General features: G+C 35.0%; 1 protein-coding gene across 5 annotated transcripts in view; it reads left to right on the top strand.

The window, feature by feature from the left end:
• Positions 1–22,067, top strand: part of LOC129577237 (potassium voltage-gated channel subfamily H member 6) — a 101,664-nt gene that overhangs the window by 16,977 nt on the left and 62,620 nt on the right. For 2 of the 5 annotated variants that reach the window (XM_055463925.1, XM_055463926.1), the window contains exons 3-11: positions 141–730; positions 11,067–11,297; positions 11,401–11,538; positions 11,648–11,777; positions 11,851–12,019; positions 12,132–12,207; positions 14,384–14,599; positions 17,746–17,918; positions 18,024–18,092. In XM_055463925.1, the coding sequence (XP_055319900.1) occupies positions 655–730; positions 11,067–11,297; positions 11,401–11,538; positions 11,648–11,777; positions 11,851–12,019; positions 12,132–12,207; positions 14,384–14,599; positions 17,746–17,918; positions 18,024–18,092 (1,278 nt within the window). In that variant the 5' untranslated portion in view covers positions 141–654. The remainder of the gene's footprint in view (positions 1–140; positions 731–11,066; positions 11,298–11,400; positions 11,539–11,647; positions 11,778–11,850; positions 12,020–12,131; positions 12,208–14,383; positions 14,600–17,745; positions 17,919–18,023; positions 18,093–22,067) is intronic. The other 3 variants (XM_055463932.1, XM_055463931.1, XM_055463930.1) reach the window with 2 other exon arrangements.

The raw sequence follows: 22,067 nt of genomic DNA, 5'->3' as shown, positions 1-22,067 counted from the left end.
ATTTTGACTCAAAAATGTCTGAATTCCAAAAGAAAAGGTTTTCTTTTGTTTATCACCATTTGAGCTAGATGATATAATGCTGTGATTTATTTATCGGTGCTTTAATAAGTGGTTTTTCTTTTGTGTCTTCATTATTGCAGGTACGTCACTGTCATCTAGCCCGGATTGGAAGAGAGAGAACAAATTATGTTCATAATTTACTGTGCAAGTGCCGCTACAGTGCTAAAGTGCTTTAGAAATCTTCTGTGAAATAGAAAAAAATAATAATAACAGCAACATAAAATATGAGTGATACAATATGAGCCTACAATAACGAATAACCGAAAATCATATTCTAAACGACCAAAATAAAAGACTAAAACTTTTAGTGGAGTAACAGCAGAGCAAAAGAAAACAACAACAACAACGCGAGCAAATTCAGCACAATTACACAGTGCCAGCGAAATTCGGGCAGTGATTTTTTTTTAGTTCGTTCGTTTGTTCGTCGTTCATTCTTTCATCCCTAATTAGTGGCCATTTTCAACGTAAAACGTCGACATCGTTTCGAGTGAAAATCACATCGAAATCCACACGCGAGTGATACGATTCTGTGTGTTGTGTTTTCATTTTTTTTTTCGAGCACCCAAAACTGCGAAAGACGAAATAGTAGCAAAAATGCCAGTTAGACGAGGTCACGTTGCGCCACGAACAACCTTAATTGAAACCATAATTAGGAAATTCGATACAGACAGTAAGTAACCGTCGTCATCGTCGTCGTCGTCAAAAGCAGGGAATGTCTGCACATAGATTTATTCAAATAAATTCAAAATATCAAATAAATTTATCCGATATTGTTCATGCGTTGCGTTGTTGTAGCGCATCTGCGGTACAAAGTTCATATTCTCTTCCGGATTTGCCAACTCAAATTTGAGATTCAGCATCCCAAAGGGATGCGTACTGGAGGATTTCACTTCCAGAATACACTAGGTGGGGTCCATCTGCTCAACAAGTTTCACTTCCAGCTCAGCCAATATTTTATAAACGCTATTTTTAAATATAAGCTGAAAACAAAACTAGTAAAATCTTCTGAAATATTGCCTGAGCTGGAAGTGAAACTTGTGGAGCAGGTGGACCCGACCTAGTCCAATGTATTCTGCCGAATTCCGCTCAGAACACCCTCAAATTTGAGTTGGCAAATCCGGAAGTGAATATGAACTTTGTACTGCAGATGCGTTACAACAACGCAACGCATGAACAATATCGGAAAAATTTATTTGATATTTTGAATTTATTTCAATAAATCTACGTGCAGACATTCCCTGGTCAAAAGCAAGAGAAAATCGAGTGAACAAAAGAAAAAAAATTATTGCCAAAAAAATTGTGTGTTGAAACTTGAAGCATATGGAAAACTTCTGCAATTCATCATCACCAAAAATCCGGTTGACTATTTCAGACAATTGCTTTTTTCCAGCTTGAAACCGCCATCCGAAAATTCTAATTTAGAAATCGGTGACTTCGATTAGCTAAACGCTTTTTTAGTCATGTTTCAAACACTTTCGGTCGTTAAGAATAACGAGAAGAAAATAAAAAAAAGAGAAGAAGATTGAGCTGCATTTCATTAATAAAAGCAGCCTCTTTTATCCTTTCATCATTTTTAACGCCCACTCATTCTGAATTTCATGGCACAGACGGGAATGGTTGATTGTATGTGTGTGTGTATACAAGCGCAAAATTGCTGTCGAATCGGGTATATGGCGCGTGTCTCCAGGCTGTCTACGTGCATAATTGAATCCACGGCATTTTGTTGAATAGTTTGATTGATCGTTCGATTTGAATCATTGCATCGTCATCGGCGAATGTTTTTTTTCGTTGGTACGTTCGCTTCGAGTAAGATGTCTTCTATCAATCATTTCGTAATAAAGACAGAAGAAACAAAAACCGACTACTCGACATGGCTGTGATGGTGATATTTGACAACGATATGGATAGAAGATATTTGACTCTGTTTTTGTGTCCAAAAATGATGGCTCTTTACTCTATATTGGAACAAATAAGCACCCACATAACCAGTTGTTGTTGTTGTATGAATTTACTGAAAATGGTTTCAGTTTTTCGTTCATTCTGGATGTAAATTCATTTTGGGCGAATTAAAACGAACCAAAATTACAAATCAATTTGTGGCCCATGTCTCGGCCAAGCCATATTCCATTTCTCATTTGATGAATGAGAAAGTAAATGCTTAAGCATTCGCCACCTGAATATAAGCGCCAATGTGCGGAAACGTATACGAAACAAACAAGAGAAGAAGAAAAACAGCCAACGCTATGGACGCAATAGCTACATGCATTGTATATTTCAGTTATGCAAATAACCAGCGACAACATTACAATTTTCATTCATTTTACTTGACATGACATTACGAACTCTAAACACGAAAGCCAACCCACTGAAGCATTAAAAACAGTCGAAATTATCAGAAAAACCCAAACCCACGTTTTTTCACTTCAATTTTTGGCGTATGCCAAGCGCGTTGCTTATTTTTTCTTTTCTTTTTGGAATGAAATGCACTGTCTTTTGATCTCATTGTTGAGTATTGTGTTCATTTTCATGGGACACCAAATTGTATTAAATGGTTAAAAGTTTCACTGAAATTTGAATCTACCTGTTTCAGTGAATTAATTTCAACAATTTTTTAAACTAAATGAATGACATTTGAACTATGATCAATGCCACTCGTAAATTAACTCTTTAAGCTTTTTTTTTTGTTGAAGAAATGATTGCAGCTTCTAATTCCTTTGAAATTGATGGAATTAAAACAAATTTCATTTGAGTTGTACATGGTCGAAACATTTCTTTTTGTTTTTTTCTTCTTCCTTCATTTCATCTCTATTTCAAATAGAGAGCTTGTTGTCTTTTGTCCTGAAAGACAATATAAAAAGTTCCATATCTTTGGCTCTCTTTTTCAAATCGAGATTTGGGCTCCGAATAGTTATCTCTGAAGAAAATGGATTAAAAACCTAAAAACATTAATTTAAACTCTACAATTTGAAGAAAAAAAAATGCGTTTGATTTGATTATTTTAGATACAAATTGTGAGCTCGTGGAGAACTTACACACCACGTGTACATGAAAAATCACGTGTATGACAATATATTGTCTTTGTCATACTACGAAATGTATATCACTTGAAATTTGACAATGTCATGAAATTATTCATACTACTTTTGCCACTTGGATTGGTTGTTCCGCAGCTAGGCTGCGATTAAAGCTAATCATTTTATACATTCAGCTACTTCCTCGGTCTGTTATAAGTATATATATACGTGTGTGTGTGTGCTTTGCCTTACTACCATTTCGGAGCATTGATTCAAACGATATGTCTTAACGATTGCTTTCCTTAAAATGCGACGCTGTCAACCTCAGCTATTTCTTGAAAATACACACTCATACATACACTCTGAAAGTCGAACAATTTACTAGGCCAGTAATATCGTATTTCTACGAGGCGAAAATTCTCGACTTCATTCACATTTATAATAATAACAATAAAATAGCTAAATTGTTTTTGGCGGCTTAGTTTTAGTATTGTGCTATTCAGATTGATACTGTTGAAAAGCACAATATTCATATTGCCCTAATGATTTTTAATGTGAATGTGTGTATGTGTATGTGTATAGAAAGCCATTTGTCTTGTTCCATTTCGACATCCCATTTTTAGTTATATTTTCAGTCCCATATGCATTGTGTAAAAGGTGCAAAGGGCCTTAAGTACAATATATATTTTTGAATGTCCTTTTTCTTGAAAAAACCCACAGAGAGAACTCGTTAATTTGTTGTAGGACAAAGGAAGTGTGAAAACAAAAGGAAAATAATAGACAAAAAAGCGCTTTGTCATGCAATCGAACGACGTTTTGTTTGACCAAAAAAAATCCAGCACAAGTGAAGAAATTACAGAACGCGAAGCTACACTGATGTGTGTTTCACTTTTTTTTCGTTTCGTTCGTGTAAACGATGCAACTAGCAACTTTCTATTGGATTTGGCGTAGACAGTAATTGTTAATCATGTTCGTGCTGGGCCACATAGAAAAAAATTCAACAAAATATTATTTTACGAATCTTTACATTTAATGCAGTTAAAATGATACTATTTTTAGACGTGCAAATAAATTCTGAATGCATGAATGTAAGGGGTAATGGTTTATTTTGGCAGATTTAAGTTGAGAGACTCTTTCGAAAAGGACTCTTTATTAATAAAGATAATTTAACTTTGATAGCTGTCATAATAAGAAACAAAAATAATTAGTATACCTACATCGATCGGTCCATGGTTTGTGCTTCTCATCCTTTCAAAAGAAAAAAACAATTTGCAATGATGAACAAATGCTCTGCACCGGTCAATCACGTAGGTTTTCCATTGAGAATGTGGCGTCATTGAATGCGTGTCCAGCTGTCCAAATATAATACTCTATTTCATCATTGACGTCATTCAATATCTTCGATGCGGGTAAAATCGAGGCCACAGAAGGCTTGCTTTCGTTGCCTATATTAAATATTCCTTTGATCTTGGGACCCCCTCCGGAATTTCATGTCTTAATAAATTCTATTTTAACGAAGAACAACAACAAATGGAAAAATACACAGATGAGATATTGATCTTTTTATAAAATTTGATAATATGGATTCGCCATGGATTAATTCAGTTTTGAACAATAAAATCGCCCATGGCATTTATTTGTACATGGAAATTCAACGCCAACCGATTTGCTGTGTGACCAAAACAAATCCACCATAAAATATACGATTGAAATGTGTACCGCAATTTTCTTCACTATTCCAAATGTAGCAACAAAAGATGGCCAATATTAACAAGACCGACGATTTCGTTGACAGTCTCACACAGACGCAAACACAAAACGCGGAACAGAGATAGAGGGAGAGAGAGCATAGCAAAAACTCAAATCACATGTGGCGATGTGCCAAGAAATAACGGAATCTAATACAAATATGTGGTTTGGGATATCAATAATGTTGTCGATAGTGCTGTTTCAACAGCTTTTACATCCTCTTTATATCGTACATTACATTTTCACTTTCTCTCGCTCTGTCTCTCTTTCTCGATGTGACGAAAAACATCAACTTTGTTTATTATGTACACTCATGTTGAGGGTGGAAAAACTATTTGGTAAACATTTACGCTTTCGGCGTAATATTTCCTTTATTCGAAAACATTAAAATCCCCGGACACATTGAACACAAATACAATATTTACGGAAGATGTTTGATTGTGACTCAATATACCATTTTCAATGGTCTGTTTGCATCTAACGGCATCTATACGGTATAATTTGGAAGCATAAGTAAATGCCTTCGTCATAGGGTTTACGCAAATATTGGAAATGGAATTTGTCAGATATCACATTTTAAACGTCATCCATGATTCAAGTCAGTGATCTTTGGATAGGGACAAAAGCAATGCAAACTGAACTCTGAACGGTTTCGGATTTGCTGAATATTTTACCATTGCGCTTCACTGTGTTGTTTTGCATATCGTCGTTTTCTTGCAATGTTCTTCATAGCTTGCACAATGGCAACAAAAACACAATATGTCCTTTCCTGTCTCAATTTGAATTTCGACAAACGAATGCAAATGAATTTGTTCAAGAAATGGAAAATCGTTTCCTTATAAAGAAAATTTAATTGATATTTCAAATAAAAATTGTGATTTTTCGGTCATTTCCAAGCAAATCGTTGGCCATAAATTTGATTTCGACACAAAATGGCAAAGAAAACATCGATGCAAGATGAAGAAATCAAAATTCCAAACAAATGTTTGCCAATGCTGTGTAACGTGTTTATCGTTCAATACCATTGTTTCAGAGTGAATTACAGTGCAGCTTGAATGTATTGAAAAGGAAAGTTGTGACGCAGAACTCGAATAGAAAATTCCGCGTCAATTTTCTTGGAATTCAAAAAGCACGTATGTTGTGTTTGCGATGCAGGCGTAAAGAGGTTGCGGAGAAATGCTGGTAAATCAAATGGATTGATTTAAATTGACTCAAACTGGAGGCTAATGTTAAGTAAATTAGGTGAAATAAGGAGAAAAAAAAAGAAACGCAGCCGAAAGTGTCTATAAATTTTAATATTTGACACAATCCAAATACCGTACAAAAACATCACGCGAACATTTTCGAAATCGAATGTAAACAAAACAAAAAAATTTCAAGGTATAACATTACCATTGATTTTAAACATCATATGATGGTAGGAAGAATACGTCACTCGATATCACATAAAATCAAATACTTTGTAAACGAATGTTTTCCTTTTCTTCGTCTCCTTCCTCATCGAGCAGAGGAGAGCCGAAGAAAAACTGTACTTTGAAATTCCGAATTGCATTCACAACATAACAACTCACACACACAAAAGAGAGAGAAAAAAAATAATGCAAACGATTCGATTCGAATATATTATACCAAAGACACACGGCATTCCAGAAGGCATTGATTCTTTTAAACGATATAAAAAGAACTTTGAATAATAGTGACTATTACTTGGAGGCATAATTTTTTTTTTTATTGTTGCTTGTTGTTCGTTGTTCGTCGGTTGGCTGAAATTGAATACGACTAGGAGGTTTTGCATTTCAAGGTCACCGTCCCTGGCGAATTCACTATTGTTTCTTGATGTTGTTGTTTTTTTTTCACATGTTTTGTTCAGCTGATCATATGCTTGCTATATCGCATAATTCAAAATAGCTTGGAAATCTGGGCCATTGCTAGCACTGTTCCCTGTCGGCAAATAAATCGATTCGATGAGAAATGAGCCGAGTGAAAGAATAAAGAAGAAAAAGAAAATCCTAACCGAAAGGTCACATTAAACATCGACGCGCTGCCTGACTACTGCCCATTTTCAACATTTATGAATGAAATTGTGGCAACCGCATTCAGTGCGCCAGCCATTTCTCTTTCTCTATTTTTCTCTCTCTCTCTCTCTCTCTCTCTCTCTCTCTCTCTCTCTCTCTGTTTTTCCATTTTAAACGCCCCAAAACGACTTCATTTCATATACCATCGAACTATTTACTGATTTCTTTCTATTTTAAGCATCTACTAAACCAAAAAAGATTCACATCAAATGCTGAGAGAGAGAAAGGGAGAGAGAGAAAAAATAACCATTGCTAATATAATCCAATCCTATTTTAAGCCGAACCATTCAATTTTTTATGAGCTTCATTGAGTGTGATCAAATTCGACGCGTTAAAAGTGATCAAATTGTTTATTTATTCGGTGCTTATTCTTTTTTGACACTATTTCTCTCTCGTTCCCTCGTTTTCGCTCCATTGGTTTAATATACAGTGGAGTCAGAACGCCGTGGAATGATCGACGAGGCACTTGTTGGCGTTGAAGGCACTGAAAAATTGGTCTCAATCGATTGGGAAATTTGCAGCATTCGTAAACACATATGTAGAATAAAAATCGAACTATTTTTAGCCGGCAACAGCGAAAAAGAAAAACACACATACACACAGTTCCGAAGTGTTTTGATGATAATTGAAATGAAACGCCTCAAACACATTTCCCGCTAAAAATACGAACGCTTCGAATGTTGATTATAATTGCTATAAGGTAATGATTGAGCGGCTAAACGATTGCAATGCGACGCAAAATCTCTTCATTGGGCAAAACAGGACGGGGATTCCCTCTGTGTTTTTCTCTTTAGTTCATACTGAGATGCGTAGTCCCGTGTGTCATTTAAATGTGAAAAAAACAACTGCCATGTAAAAGAAGGATAGAAAAAAACACAAATTGTGGTTGCAAATCCATATATGGACGTCGTCAAGTGCAATGAGTGAAGGTGAATTTAGTTAGTAAAATGAACAACCATTTAGTCCATTTCAATTAAAAGCTCCAATGTTTTGGTCACTGCAGACAGCAAACAATATACTTTTGGTTGCAATTCAGTGGCATTCAAGTGTGTAGTAAGCACAAATTTAACATTCTGTGGCTAGTTCACATGCACCATTCTTTATTTGACATACCACAGCATGCCATTATGATATCTCGATCAATTGATATCCGTACGTGTACGACAATTTTTGCTATATTCATGTATTTGCCACCAAGCATGACCTGGCTAGTGGGATTCCCATTTAATTTGGCTGTACAGTACACGGAGCCAAAAATGTTCGGCTGTACAAGCTGAACATGTTGCTCTCTCAAAGAACATTTCAACTATGTTCAACGAGAATCACACATGATATTCCTTTTTCCCCATTGGAAACTCATTCAATCAATCGTACATGTCCGTACCAAACACGATTTTTATGGTGCAACAACAACGACTTTCAATTAATTTTACCCGTCTAATATATGTGCTAGTTGTTTTGAAGAGCATTAGGCATAACATCGAATTTCGAAATAGCCTTTACTATAACAAAGGAAACACATCCACAGAATAAATTTTAGATTTAGATCAATGACTCGATACAACTATTTCGTTCAATCCTTAGTCCAATTTAGATTTTCCACTGTTTTATTTGATTGGATCTCAAATCAATAAAAAAAAAACGAAATTGGTTGACTTTTGGATGATTTCTCAACAATTTTTTCATTTGGTGTATTCCATCATAGGTGGATTTTCAACAAATCGAGTGCACTAGACGAACTGTGCGAATCTGCTTATTTAGTCATCGATCAATGACAAATTGTTGATATTCGAGCAACATTTGTTACAAACTCACTTTCCCACCTCCCTTCACCTACCGCAACACATGCTTGTTTCCCAATCGATTTCTTTCTCAACCCGTGGGATAGATACTTCATATAGTCTAAAATGTCTTTCTTTTGCATGCCTCCAAATTGTTCAGCTTGTCAATAACGTTCAATATGTTTGGACGGATTTTCATTTGAGTTTTTATTGAATTGAACACACATGATGGTAATGAAGTCGTCAAAACCTTACATTGAACGTGAAAAAAAAAAAAACAGCCAAATAATTCGGTCACAATATATATATATATTCGAATTTTATAGATTTGAAGTGAGGCAAAAAAGCAGTAAAAAACACACAAACACACACATGCGACTCACTCGTAACGAACAGGTGACATATGACGATTCAAATATAGTTCAATATGTTTGAGTGCAAAACCATCTCTCGACTCGGTTGTACGTTTTAATTAAGCAAGCATGTTGATAGAGATATGTTTTGAATGAATGAATTTTTTTTTCGCTCAGATGGCCATATCCACGGTGTTTTGGAGAGACACAGCAAGTGCTCAAACACACTTGTAAGCATGCGAGCGCACACACACACACACACACACTAACATAATTCGATGTCAAATTCATGGCAAACATTCTATTTTAAGATGTTTCCGTTGGAAGCAAACCAAATAAACCACAAACATTCATATATAATGAAAATAACAAGGGCCACACTCATTCCATTTCATGCAGAATGTGTGCTGGCGAATGATGCAGGAAAGGCCATTCAATTCTTGTTCCTTTACATTTGACACGTTGCGCCGAAGGTTAATTTATATTAAAATTTAAAAATGAAATTATGAAGAAACAGAAAACTTGAGCGGCAAAGTGACAAACGCTTACGCCCAATGGAAAACAAAGTGGAGTGCCCTTCTTCTTCGAACAATAAATGAAAACAATTGAATTGTCATAGAAAATTATCATTCACTTTTGTTTCAAATATTGTAATTTCCGACGTATTACTCTAAATCAGCTACATTAAAAATTATTTGCTCGAAATATGATTTCATTTTAAGCTTGATGAAAAAGTTAATAATATATTACATGAAAGCGAAAAACTCACATGGCTGATTGTCGTTTTGGTGCCGTTCTTTCTCGCTCTCGCTTCTATTCGTTGGTGCATATATGTTGTTCCGAACATACATGAGCTGTGGAAACAGCGCAACAATTGCACAATTCACAATGAAAAATCATTCAACTATTTATGAAGTTTTGTTTTAATTTATGTATGTGATAAATGACTAAGGCTATGACTATCATTTTTTCGAGTGTAATTTAGGCGTTGTACGGTAATCACATTAATATGAATGATTTTTCCTCTGTTTCGCAATTTTCACCATGCCGACATTATAACACACAAAGACAGCCCTTCTATATTATATACATACACAAACACACCGAGAAAATGCATAAATGAAAAGCTGCGGAACAATGAGACGTTTATTGATTTGAGAAAAAAACGCATACACCAAAACTAGCTGCCACTAGCGTTTTGTTCGGCGGTTTAAAGACAGAGTATACTTAACAAATGATGCGATGGGTATGTGATACACCAGAGAATGTTGATACTATAGACTTCATATCGAAGATTGTAAAAGTTTAAGCTTAAGTTGCATGAGATTTGGCTGTGTGAAGAATGTCGCGGTTACTGAACCATATTTATACACTGAAAATAACAAATATTTAATTTTATTTCATAATATAAATGAAAATGATGCTTCATTCCGGAACACTCTAGCACTTTTTCTGCTGTGAGCGGCTATTTTATGAAATATTCAATTTATGGAGAGTAGGAAAACCGGGGTAGTCGACAGAATAAGTAAAATTAAAAACGATTCAAATATTCCAAAGTCGTTAACCTTGGCGAATTTTAAGTTTACATTCAATTTACTTTTGAGATGAATGGACATTGTTGGTGAGTTGTCTTATAGAAAAACAACGCAGAAACCCGTGTGGGCAGGTTTCTCGTTTTATGAATCGACTTTGATAAGAACATTTTGAGCCTCAACAATTTGCCAATTGATACAAATGTTGAATATTTGGAAGACAAATATTTTATGACGAACTTGTCGAAAATTAATTTTCAACTCGTTTTCTCCTCTTCCTTTTCTAAAAAATGATTCTTTGCCAAATCCATTTACAAACGAGAGTAAATTCGATATTTGAATTGTGGAAACACTTGAAAAAAGCAATTGTCTTTCATTCAACTTATTTCATTTCATATTGCGAGTTTGATTTCCCATTAAAAGATCCATATTTAAACAAATTTTTCTTTTCAAGCAAAAACAAAATGTCGATTGTAACCTTGGTTCCTCCCGTTCTTTTCAGATCGAAGTTTTTTGGTGGCGAATGCCCAATCAGATACGTATCATATAATATTTTGTTCGGATGGATTTTGTAAAATGACCGGTTTCACACGTGCTGAGGTAATGCAACGATCCAGCACAACGGAATTTCTTCATGGACCAATGACATCACAACAGGCTGTAAATTTAATCAAAGAAGCACTATCAAACGGTTTTGAAAAACATTTCGAGATTTTGTACTATAGAAAAGATGGTGAGTGTTATGAATGAAAAATAGAAAGGCTAAGCAAAAGCAAATGGTATATCAAAGAGAAATGTTCAAATAAAATGCGTGTGTTGTTGTTTGTTTGGCACAGGAACAACGTTTCTTTGTTCTGAAGTCATAGCACCAATTCGTTCCGAAGTAGACGATATCTCATTGTACATAATCAATTTTGAAGACTTATCGAACCCATTGCCCGCTGAACAGCCCCTTGCACCGAGACTAAGCAAATGTATGTTTAATTATATGTTGAAACTTCATTAATCCAACTTCTGCTCCGATTTGTAATCAAAATATTCATCAAATTTCATTCATTTATACGACAACATTGGCAAATGCAGTTGATAGAGCTCGTGCTAGTTTTAAAACGAAATTCGGTAGTATGGGATTAAGAGATCGTGGCCTACGCTTGGCTGGATATCTCACACCTCCATCAGATTTAACGCAAGAAGATGACGATAATGCTGAAAGGTAAAATGTTGCATGCTCATTTTGAATAAATTGAAATCGATCGACACTAATGCCGTGTTTTTCCGTTCGTTAGCACTCGAATGCCCACACTGGAGAAAATCGAATCGGGAAAAGTGTGGTCACCATCGAATTTGGTGCCTTCAACGGCGGCCACAATGACATCTGTGATGCGATCGGCGGAACAAGAAAAAATTCGAGATTCATTGCGCCTGGACGATTTACAACAAATAGCGACGCCAAAGGTATATAATCACTGTTCCACGTCATAATTCACACGCCATACACACAAAAAGAAGAAGAAAGAATGAGAAGAAAAATTTAATAAATAATTTAATTTCAATGTCACACCACCAGAAACCGCCGTTAGCTGTGAAGAAAAAATCGGAATTTTCACAAACGAAAAGCCTTGATTTCGATGCACAATCAAAACGTGAGTACATTTGCTTCATTTCACCGTTCCTCATAAACACATACACGAACACGTTTCCATACTAACACACACCGTTATGGATTGTTTACACGATTTTTGACCCAGTAATTCCGCCGTTATGAAAGCGAGACAAAACAAACCATATATATATATTCGAATCGCATTTTTTTTTGTACGACAACGTCGTCGTCATCACAACAGGCGATTGAAGCGCCATTGGTTTGAAAATCTGAATACGGTGTATAGCCAAGATGTGCTTTGAACACAACTTACCACAAAACTAACTAGTGGAAAAAGTTCAGTCGAGTGCACAACCATCATATGCATATGTTTTTGGTTTGGTTTGGTTTTGTTTTTTATAAATGGATTGATCATATCGAGTCTATCTAATACTCGGTCTATCTGACAAAAGAACCAATTCACACACGTGCATTAGTGTATGATATACACTGTATACGCTGTGTGATATCGATGTCAACGAATTCCATTGCATTTAGCTCATTTATTTTTGAGGGTGGTGTGCATCGTTGGCTTTCTTCTGCGAATGCAACAACGAGCTTTTTTACTCATGAGATTCACACAGTTTTTTGTTTTTTCTCATCCGTGTGTTTCATTCTGTTGTTTGGTGAACGGAGTTTTTTTTCCCTCGTATGTGTTACACGTTGCTTGTTGTCGTTGCTATTGCCGTTGCTTATGTTGTCAAAACAAATTCGTTCTTTTTTGATACAGCTCCACGTGTTGCTATTTCTGTGTAATTTTATGTTGTCTTGCGTTTTTTTGTTCTTTGTTCCGATGTTGTGTAACGTGTTTTAGACATTTCTACTAAATATTTTACGTGTCTTTACGCTGTTGACTTTTCTTCTTCTCTGTTTTTCGTATGCAAAACTACCTTAGTTTTGATTTCATGATTTGCTTTTTGCTACGTGGAATTTTTGGTTTTTCATTTGTTTTTAAAAGCAAAGGAGCCTTTTGAGATTAGCCCAAATTTCGGAAGGAAAATGCATGGATTGCGACTTAACAATTATGCAAATAAGCAGCAGACGCGTCGTGATATTTATTTTGAAAATAAACTTCGGAATCAATGGCTCTTTTGTGCCGGGATCATTGAACAGTAATATTAGCTGCTGATCAATCAAGATTGAGATATAACAACAGCTCCATATTTTTGAATTGGCACAAATACGATTTATGACATTTTGAGTAGTTGAAAAAATATGGATTTAAATAATCTTCAAATAGTTTCAAATGGAATTGATTGTCTTTATCCATCAAAATGATTTTTTTTTAAATGGCCAATAAAAATGATCCCTTTTCCTGTAACAATGATTCTATATTTGCCAGTAATCACTATATCAACAAACAATTTCACACCATCGTTCAAGAGTTTTTCTCATCTAGTAAGAGATATGGTGCGATTAAATAATTAGAATTCATTTCACAACAACTCGCATCCATATATATAATGAGAGAATGTTTGCTTTTTTTCAAGCTTTGTTAAACAATTATTCCATCAATCTGTACATGAGAAATGTATTTGGGCGAAATGAATATTTTTGCCACTATGCTCTGGTTGCCTTTAACCTATTTGACATTCAAGATGCGAAGCAAGATCTTGATTATCCAAGAGCTGGCCACTTCATTAGTTGATTTTGATTTTATCAGTTTGCTGCCAACGATTCGCGTCTACTTTCTATATTTCTTCAATTATTTTGTTTGGACTATTGAAACTCCTGTCTGAGAAGTATTTTTGCCCACGTTTTTCAATTATGATTCTTTCACAGTGAAACTGTGATCCAATCAGTCTGAGTAACCATGACAACGAGACATTTAAGATTCAATTAAACTCATCATTCAATTTCATTGCCATATATATTCCATTACCTTTATGTCTATTCCATACTTGAACAGAATAAAAACACTCCAACTCCCTACAAGTGAGCTTTCAATCGTTTCTATTTTATTTTTCTTCTATTTATTCCATCTTTTCTTTAATTTGTCTGTTGGCGTATCTTTGTCCGCCCATTGCGAAAAAAAAACAAATTCTCTCTGACTGGCTCTCCGATTCTGATACACGTTCTTTGACGCTTGGTCCAAATATATGCACACGAACCGATAAAAAAAAATTGATAAATAAATTGCCTTAAATATTGAATGCAAAATACACGAACATACCCAGCTGATTCGGACGATGAACAAGCATTGATTGAATCGCAAGCAAATAGTCGACTCGAAATTGACATAAGAAAATCGATTAATCATTTGAATAACCTTCGAACCACAACAGCACCGACCACAACAACAACCACGACTCGAGGGGCCACAGCATCGAAAGCGAAAAATTGTCGAGGCTTAATACAAAAACGTGCCCATACACTCGACGATTTCATGGAAGGTAACCACCGTATGAACTGTGTGATCAAAAGTCCAGCCTAACCGTTACTGGTTTGATTCGCAATGGCGAGCGCTAAACTTACTCGAAGAGATCGCACATCAAATGGCCTTTGGGCCACTTGGATTTTGGACCCTTAGGGTAAAGTCACACTAAGAAACATGAATTGGAAACATCCCATAAGGTCCAATGTAATTTTTTTTACAGGAAACATTTTAGTGGAAACAAAAATACACAGGATCTTATGGGGAACTGGAAACATGTTTCCAATCCATGTTTCCTAGTGTGACTGCACTCTAAGAAAAGGCGTGCGCTCAACTTCCGAGCAAACGAGTAAAATTGGCTTGACATTTGATGCACTGCTCATTTTGACATTTCAATTTTAAACCAATTATACAGAGATCTGCTAGCCAATGATCAGCTTTCCAAACCCATTTCTTTATTTGTAATCCCACTTTATTCATTTCAACCAAGTATTCAAATACTTTTTGTTTCCATTTTATCTTATGAATGAAATCTTCATTTTTTCAAATTTGTTCAGATATTCCGCCCATTGTATTACCGCTCCATAATATGGAGTCCATATGCTCATTTCGACATGCCCAGCTCAATCAACACCATTGTATATTATCATATATTTTGTTTGCATAAAAGCCGTCAATGGCCATGTATTTACACCATTATACTATCCGTTTTGTGATATGCTAGAGATTATAGAAGTTTTAATACGATTCCCAGAAGATTCATCCAGTGCAAAAGCTCTTCATTCAAAATCTCTTCAGGATGAAAATGTTGTATTTCTGCTGTTTTGAACATTCATGTGATAAGGATGAAAAGATATGATCGACTAAATCGAGTGTAGCACTGGTTTTGGTGGCAGCTTTGAATGATCTACCCAAATGATGAGCGATATGCTGACATATTAGGCAGAGTATAAAATAGGCTTGTTGCTATGCAATTCTGCCGCGCACCCTTGGATCTAATTTTAAAATGAGGCGGTTTCATCAAGTTTTCATCTGAAAATTAGAAAAAATGCAGAAATTGAAATCATACATTGCAAACTAATTCTATTTCATGCGATGCATTTTTTGTTCAAATTGTTCAAAGTATCACCATTATTTATTTATTTCAAGTTTATATGAATTGTATTTATGGATATTTATCCACTTATCATCCATTGTTTTCCATTGCCTTAAGCGATTGAATCCATATTTTTCTCAATTTGGCATGAATTTGGCGGACATATTTGTTAATAAAACGGAATGTTGTCTTTTTCTTACATGGCTGCATCTTTTTTTCTTTGTCAAATTCTCGCATGCACTCATTAAGATAACAAATGTTTTTTTCCAGATTTTCGAATTGCATGCAACAAGTTTTCATTTATTGCCGTTCGTTTGGTTATCATTATGAAACAAACACAATGTCGTTAAAATATTTGCGGGCGCATTTTCATTTTCTGCGATAAAAATCATCGTATAAGTACTATGTAAATTCTGCAAATTGTTCATGCTGAATAAACAGAAAATCAATTCACGTTAGACTTCAACAATTTTCTTGAAATTGTCTATTTTTTACATTTATTTGATACATATCAAAGACATTCAGGTTCAATCATAATTGGAAATATATAATGTGTACATTACATTCCAATGCGATACCATCACATCGTCATGCTTTGTTGTTGAAAAGTTATATTGAGTGAGTCAAAGAGTTCTATAAACTCAAACAGCTTGTGAAACTCATTCGATTGAACTGTTCAAAATTAACACGTTGTGATTCAATATACTAAACTAAAAATTCAATTGAATTTGCTGGGAGTTATAACCATACGAAAAATAGAAATAAAAAAAAACTTAATCGTCGAATAAAATATTGCGAATTTTAACATAGGATAAGTTATTTATCGTGATCCAGTAAACTCATTCAGGGAGTGTGCTTTGTTCATTGGATAATATTCAGTGAATATCGTTCAATGATGGGGAAATAAAATTAAGATGTTTTCCACTTTGAATACAAAGAATCCCGGTTGACGAATAGTCTTATAGCAGCAAGAATATGTGTATAGTTTGTAAATGTCCGAACGAGATGCTTACGCACGCCCGCACAGACGAAGTCGTCGCATCGCAAATTTTGACGATGATTCAATGAGAAAAATATCCACAATATTCACAAATATTCACATTTCCCAAGCCTTGAATGAAACCCCCAGAAAGTTAACCGCTACACAGTAGCCATTGAAGCAGTCGTACATTTGTTGTATGATGCAAACGACTTTATAGAAGATTTCAAATTCAAACGGCCGTTATTGAAGTGAACAAATTACATGAAATTCTAATTATTTACGTAAACTAAGTTCGATTTTTTCAAGTCTAAAATTCAACTACTACTAATCCAACAAACTGAATTTTTATGATAAAATAAATGAAATTTCATCGACATTGTGTAATATATGCAATGCCATATTGGTGTGAACAGCGTTCTTTAAACAACAAAAAATGCCTAAAAATTGTGCTTAAGCCCAACTCGAACTATGTAGATTATGATGTAAGATTTGTTTCGCCTATTTTTCCACCAGCTTAAATTACCTTCTATCATTCCAGCCGATTTTATCATCATATTTAAATACTTTGCTAAAATTCATGTACAGAAAAAAAAATCATCAAAAATCGTGACTTCAATTCTGAACGGAATTCTCCACACTTTTTTCTGCCCGTTTAATTCAATGGAGGTTTTTATTGTGGATTTTGAAATCCTAACACGAGGAATAAATTTTGAATATACGATTGTATAATAAAACAAATTGCACTATTAATTCCATTACAAAAGCATTCATTTCAAAAGAAAACAAATTGGTGGAATTAATCCTGTGCACCCGGTGTGCTGCATACACCATGTTCAGAATTCAAGTTTCGTATCATGTTCATTGCAACGATTTTGTGAAAAGCTCCAACTGAAATCAATTTGCTCGTTTTTCTATGAACAATTTTTTTTCCGTTGCACAATTTGCATTCCCTTTATGTTGTTACATTTAATTTGATGATGAGGTGGGTTTCAAAATGTAACTTTTATTCCGTTTTATGTCTGTGATGCTGTGAAACGCACATTGAATATACGTTCGCTTTTTTTTTCATGTTTCGAATCAAAACTAGGTAAATCGGGTCATGTGGCACGTCAATACTTTCCATATGTTTCATCTGAAAGTGATCTACAACGATACAAAGCAATATCATTTCGGCAAAATTCAACGAATGTCAGCAGCGATCAACATGATAGTTCGACCTTATCAAATGTGCCTTCTGAGTACAGATCAGACCGACATCGTGTAAGTAATATTCAATTTATCGAATAGAGATTACACACGCACAATGTATGAAAAGCAAAAATCTAAGACGTTTGTATTCCTCATATAATATATGCCATAAAACAGGATAATGGATCGGGGAAATTTTTTCAAGGCTCACGACACACGCCTAACATGGGAGAGAAAGTAGCTCAGGTAAACATTTTCATTTTTTTGTCGTTGAAATATTGAATTTTTCGGGCAGTGTAACATGATGGGCAAACACACTAATCCCGAAAGAAAAGAAGAAACGAAATTGTAGTCACAATAGTAAGAGTCATACAAACACACTCCAGAAAATGAACAAAGAAAATGCGAAAATAGCAACATGCGTTGTATTTCAGCTTTGTGTTTGTTGAAATTAATTTATGATTTGAATAGGCCATTCGCGCATAGTGTGCGATGTGTATGTGGTTACATGAAATACATGTGCCCGTTGCTATTGTAAATAAAAATATTCTAGGTTAGTCAGGGTATATTCACGTGGTTAAAAGAACCATTACTTTTCGAAAAAATGGGTGTAGGTCTAGGTGTGGTATAAGCTTTTATGGAACAAATAAAAACGAGCCAAGAAAGTATAGAAAGCAACAAAAATGCGGCTACACATTTCGTACAATAGTATAATTGGATGACGGTTGAGAGAGTTTCGTAACGGAATACAGGGAATATGAAATTTCGACGCGGATTTACTCTGCACGTGTACAAGTACAAGTGACATGTCGGCGTATATAAGTATAAAAAAATGCAAACGCCACTATTAGTGTGATTGAATTGTGTAATGATTGCACACGAAGTGCATTTTCTGAACGAAACGAAGAAAAAAAAACACTGTTTGCCCATAAAATGAATGTGTTGATTTCATTTCATTTGCTTCGTTCACAGTCCCTGGGAACCATTTTAATGAAACACCTGAAGAACATATGACTCGTTAAGTAATGCTTTTTGCTCACTTTATTATTGTCCATGGCAACGTGAGCACGCTCGCATTCCTGCTATAAACCGAATCGTTCATGAAATTAAAACGATATGTCGGGAAAAATCGTAAAAATAAAATATATGACGGCGAAGTGATTATAAATCAAAATGTGTTATGCGTGACACCGATTTAAAGCAGGCACCACATTTTCGGACGATTTGAATTTCGTTCTATTTACGGAAATGAATGAATCCCTTTAATGCATTAAACAAACAAGAGTTCAAACATGGTCGTGGGCAAATACTATTTTGTCGATTATTTTGGGACATATGAGTAGTTTGGAGCGAAAATGTAATACAGAAAAGTTGAGTGGAAAAATTTCAAATGAAAAGAGATAGCTATATAGTTCACTAGAGTTTACTATACAGTTTACTATATATTTATCACTTTCCCGCTCATTCATCATCGACATTTTTCCGCGCAACTTTTCTATATTACATTTTCGCTCCAAACTACTCATATTTGACTGGTTAAAAATGATTGTCTAGTACAAAAAATATTGATGGTAATTAGCTGGAATCATAGTTGAACATATCCCAATTTCCAGTTGTCTGGCTGAATTTGCACCATGATAGATTAATTCTCATACAAAACTTCAGCTCGACTAACTGTTATCACATTGATCAGTCGGTTTTCGTTATAGTCATTCATCAATTTTCCAAACGAGTAGCTTCCATTCATTCATTCAAAATAATGAAAACGATTTTTTTTAAAGTTCAACGATTGTTTCAGGAAATGCATCATTCAAATGAATCCAAAAATATTTACTTGAATTGAAGTTGGCTCGCATTCAAATGAATGCTAATCGACTGAATTAATTAATATTTGTTCAACACTTAATACACTCAGGGAAAAATAAATTTAAATAATTTTTTTGCTCGAAATAAGCGACAATTGTAGCAAAAAGCGATAAACATGAAATGGGAAACCATTCAACGCCTATGGTTTATGCTTGTTTGCAATCGGCGCATTGAGTTGCAATTAAAGTCAGTTCAAAAGATTGATTGCCTCTTTACATTTCCGACTACAAGTGCAGTCTCGCTCACTCTCACCCACCTTTCTCTCTTGATACGAGCAGGTTTTGCAAACGTATGAGTGGCAATTAACAATTTCACTATTGTGATACATTATTTTCGATTATGGTTGCAGTGCACTGCACATTACACCTAATTTTGGCCTTATGTCAATCGATTTTGAAACGATTGCGTTTTACACGACATGCATTTGGAAAACACGAATCCATTGGGACACGGTTTTATGAGAATGGTTTTGGAATGGACAAAGGGCGTTCCTTTATAGGGAATATTCTAAATACTGGCCGTTGCTGACATTTTGAGGTTGTTATTTGTATGTAAAATTGGTGTTAAGCTATGAAGTTAAATCCCTTTGTGGATATCATTTGGTCTAAGAAAAATGATTTGATTGCAAACAGAGCAACCAGAGATTCATTTGTCGCTTCAATGGATTTTTACGATAACATTAAATCCGATTCAATCCGTTTGTCACTCATTTCGAATGGATCAGGATGAGAAGGGACGGGGTAAATTTTTTTTTGGATTGGAAAATGGAATTGGGAAATTGAAATGAGTCACTCAATCAAAAATTGAATACATTTGATGAATTGATGTCACGGAATTTCTGCCGGTGTCACCAAGCGACAAGATTCAAATCTGCCATTAATAAATACGTAATGAACCGTGTGTAATGCGAAAAAGATGAATTTGATACGTTGCTGAAGGCAAATTTATCGAATTTATTTCGGTTTTTTTTTTCTTCTTCTTTCAACGTAAAAAGTTGTATGCCATGCTTAATCTATATCGATTCGATTTTATCGGACCAATATACATGGTGGAATTTCCATTTATGTAATCATATTGCGTCTTTAAATCGAATCACTTTTTTTCTGCCTGACACTGCGCTCTATCTATTTCTCTCTCTCTCTCTCTCTCTCTCTCTCTCTCCAAGGAGCGATAATTCGCATTATAAGGGCATCAACTGTAAAGCGTTTTAACAAATTTCAGTTCGTTCAAATGCTATAATTGATTGTGAACAGAAGCTAATTCCAAAAATAAGAGTCTCCATTTCGCACAGTAACGTTGATTGGATTCATCATGTACGCCGCTCGGGCAATATTATTCCCGAATTATGTCTTGCCTCTTTTAAATAGCTGACATTTTAATTAAGTGACAAAACACTTTGTGCAGAGCGACAAAAACATTTCGAAAATGGTTAGTTCCATTTTCGATGATGACATTTGGCATGGAGCGGATAGCTGATACGTCACATCGATGTTATGTGCCTTCGTTTTTTTGCTGACCACAATCGCTATGTCATATCATTGGAACCGCATCAAATCGTATGTGTCGCATTCTTGCCAATTTTGGTGTTGCTCACAACATCATTGTAACGATTTTCATACACAAACACACGATGGGTTTGAAACGATGGACGCCATCAACCATTTCGGAATAAATTCAAAAACTTTCATTTCGAAGCCAATCTACCGAATGCAATTGATATGCGACAAATTTTCCATGAATTTTTCCAGTGTACAACTTGTGTGTGCTGTTTGTAATGCAAAATATCACCCAAAAATTTCCAACAATAATCATAGTTGGATGGCCGGTCGGTTCGGTAAAGAGAGTTGATGAAAGTCAAAAAGAACATAGCATTCGGAGCCGAATTCAAAATTCAAACAGAAATTGAAATAGTGCGTGAGAGAGTTACCCCAAAAATCAAATATGATTTATGGCCAACCTTCAGTCGCTTTTGATGCATGTCAACCGATTGATACGAGTAATTTTCAATCTCTTTTCTCTCTCTCCATTCAATATTCGTTGGCATCGCCATTATATTCATCAAATATACACTCCATTCCTGTGGAATGAATTTTTTCGGGTGTTCCAGTGAATAGAGTTCAGACTCAGAGCTCAATATTAGAAGCAAGCGGAGCTATTTTCAGTATTGATGCAGGGCTTAAAATAAGAGTGAATCAAGTCCAAAATGGTGAATCAAGATTTGAAAATGTGAATCAAAAAATTCCAAACGGTGAATTAAGAATTCACCAATAAATATGAATTTAACTCGATTCAACGTCTCTTTTTTTATAAAAAATCGCGGTAAGCGATTTTATTTGATGTGATGACTGATGAATA

Source organism: Sitodiplosis mosellana, unplaced genomic scaffold (assembly GCF_009176505.1).
Source record: "Sitodiplosis mosellana isolate CC-2019 unplaced genomic scaffold, AAFC_SMos_1.0 Smas_scaffold_6197, whole genome shotgun sequence".
NCBI classification, from domain to species: Eukaryota; Metazoa; Arthropoda; class Insecta; order Diptera; family Cecidomyiidae; genus Sitodiplosis; species Sitodiplosis mosellana.
This window is presented reverse-complemented; position numbering and strand designations above follow the sequence as displayed.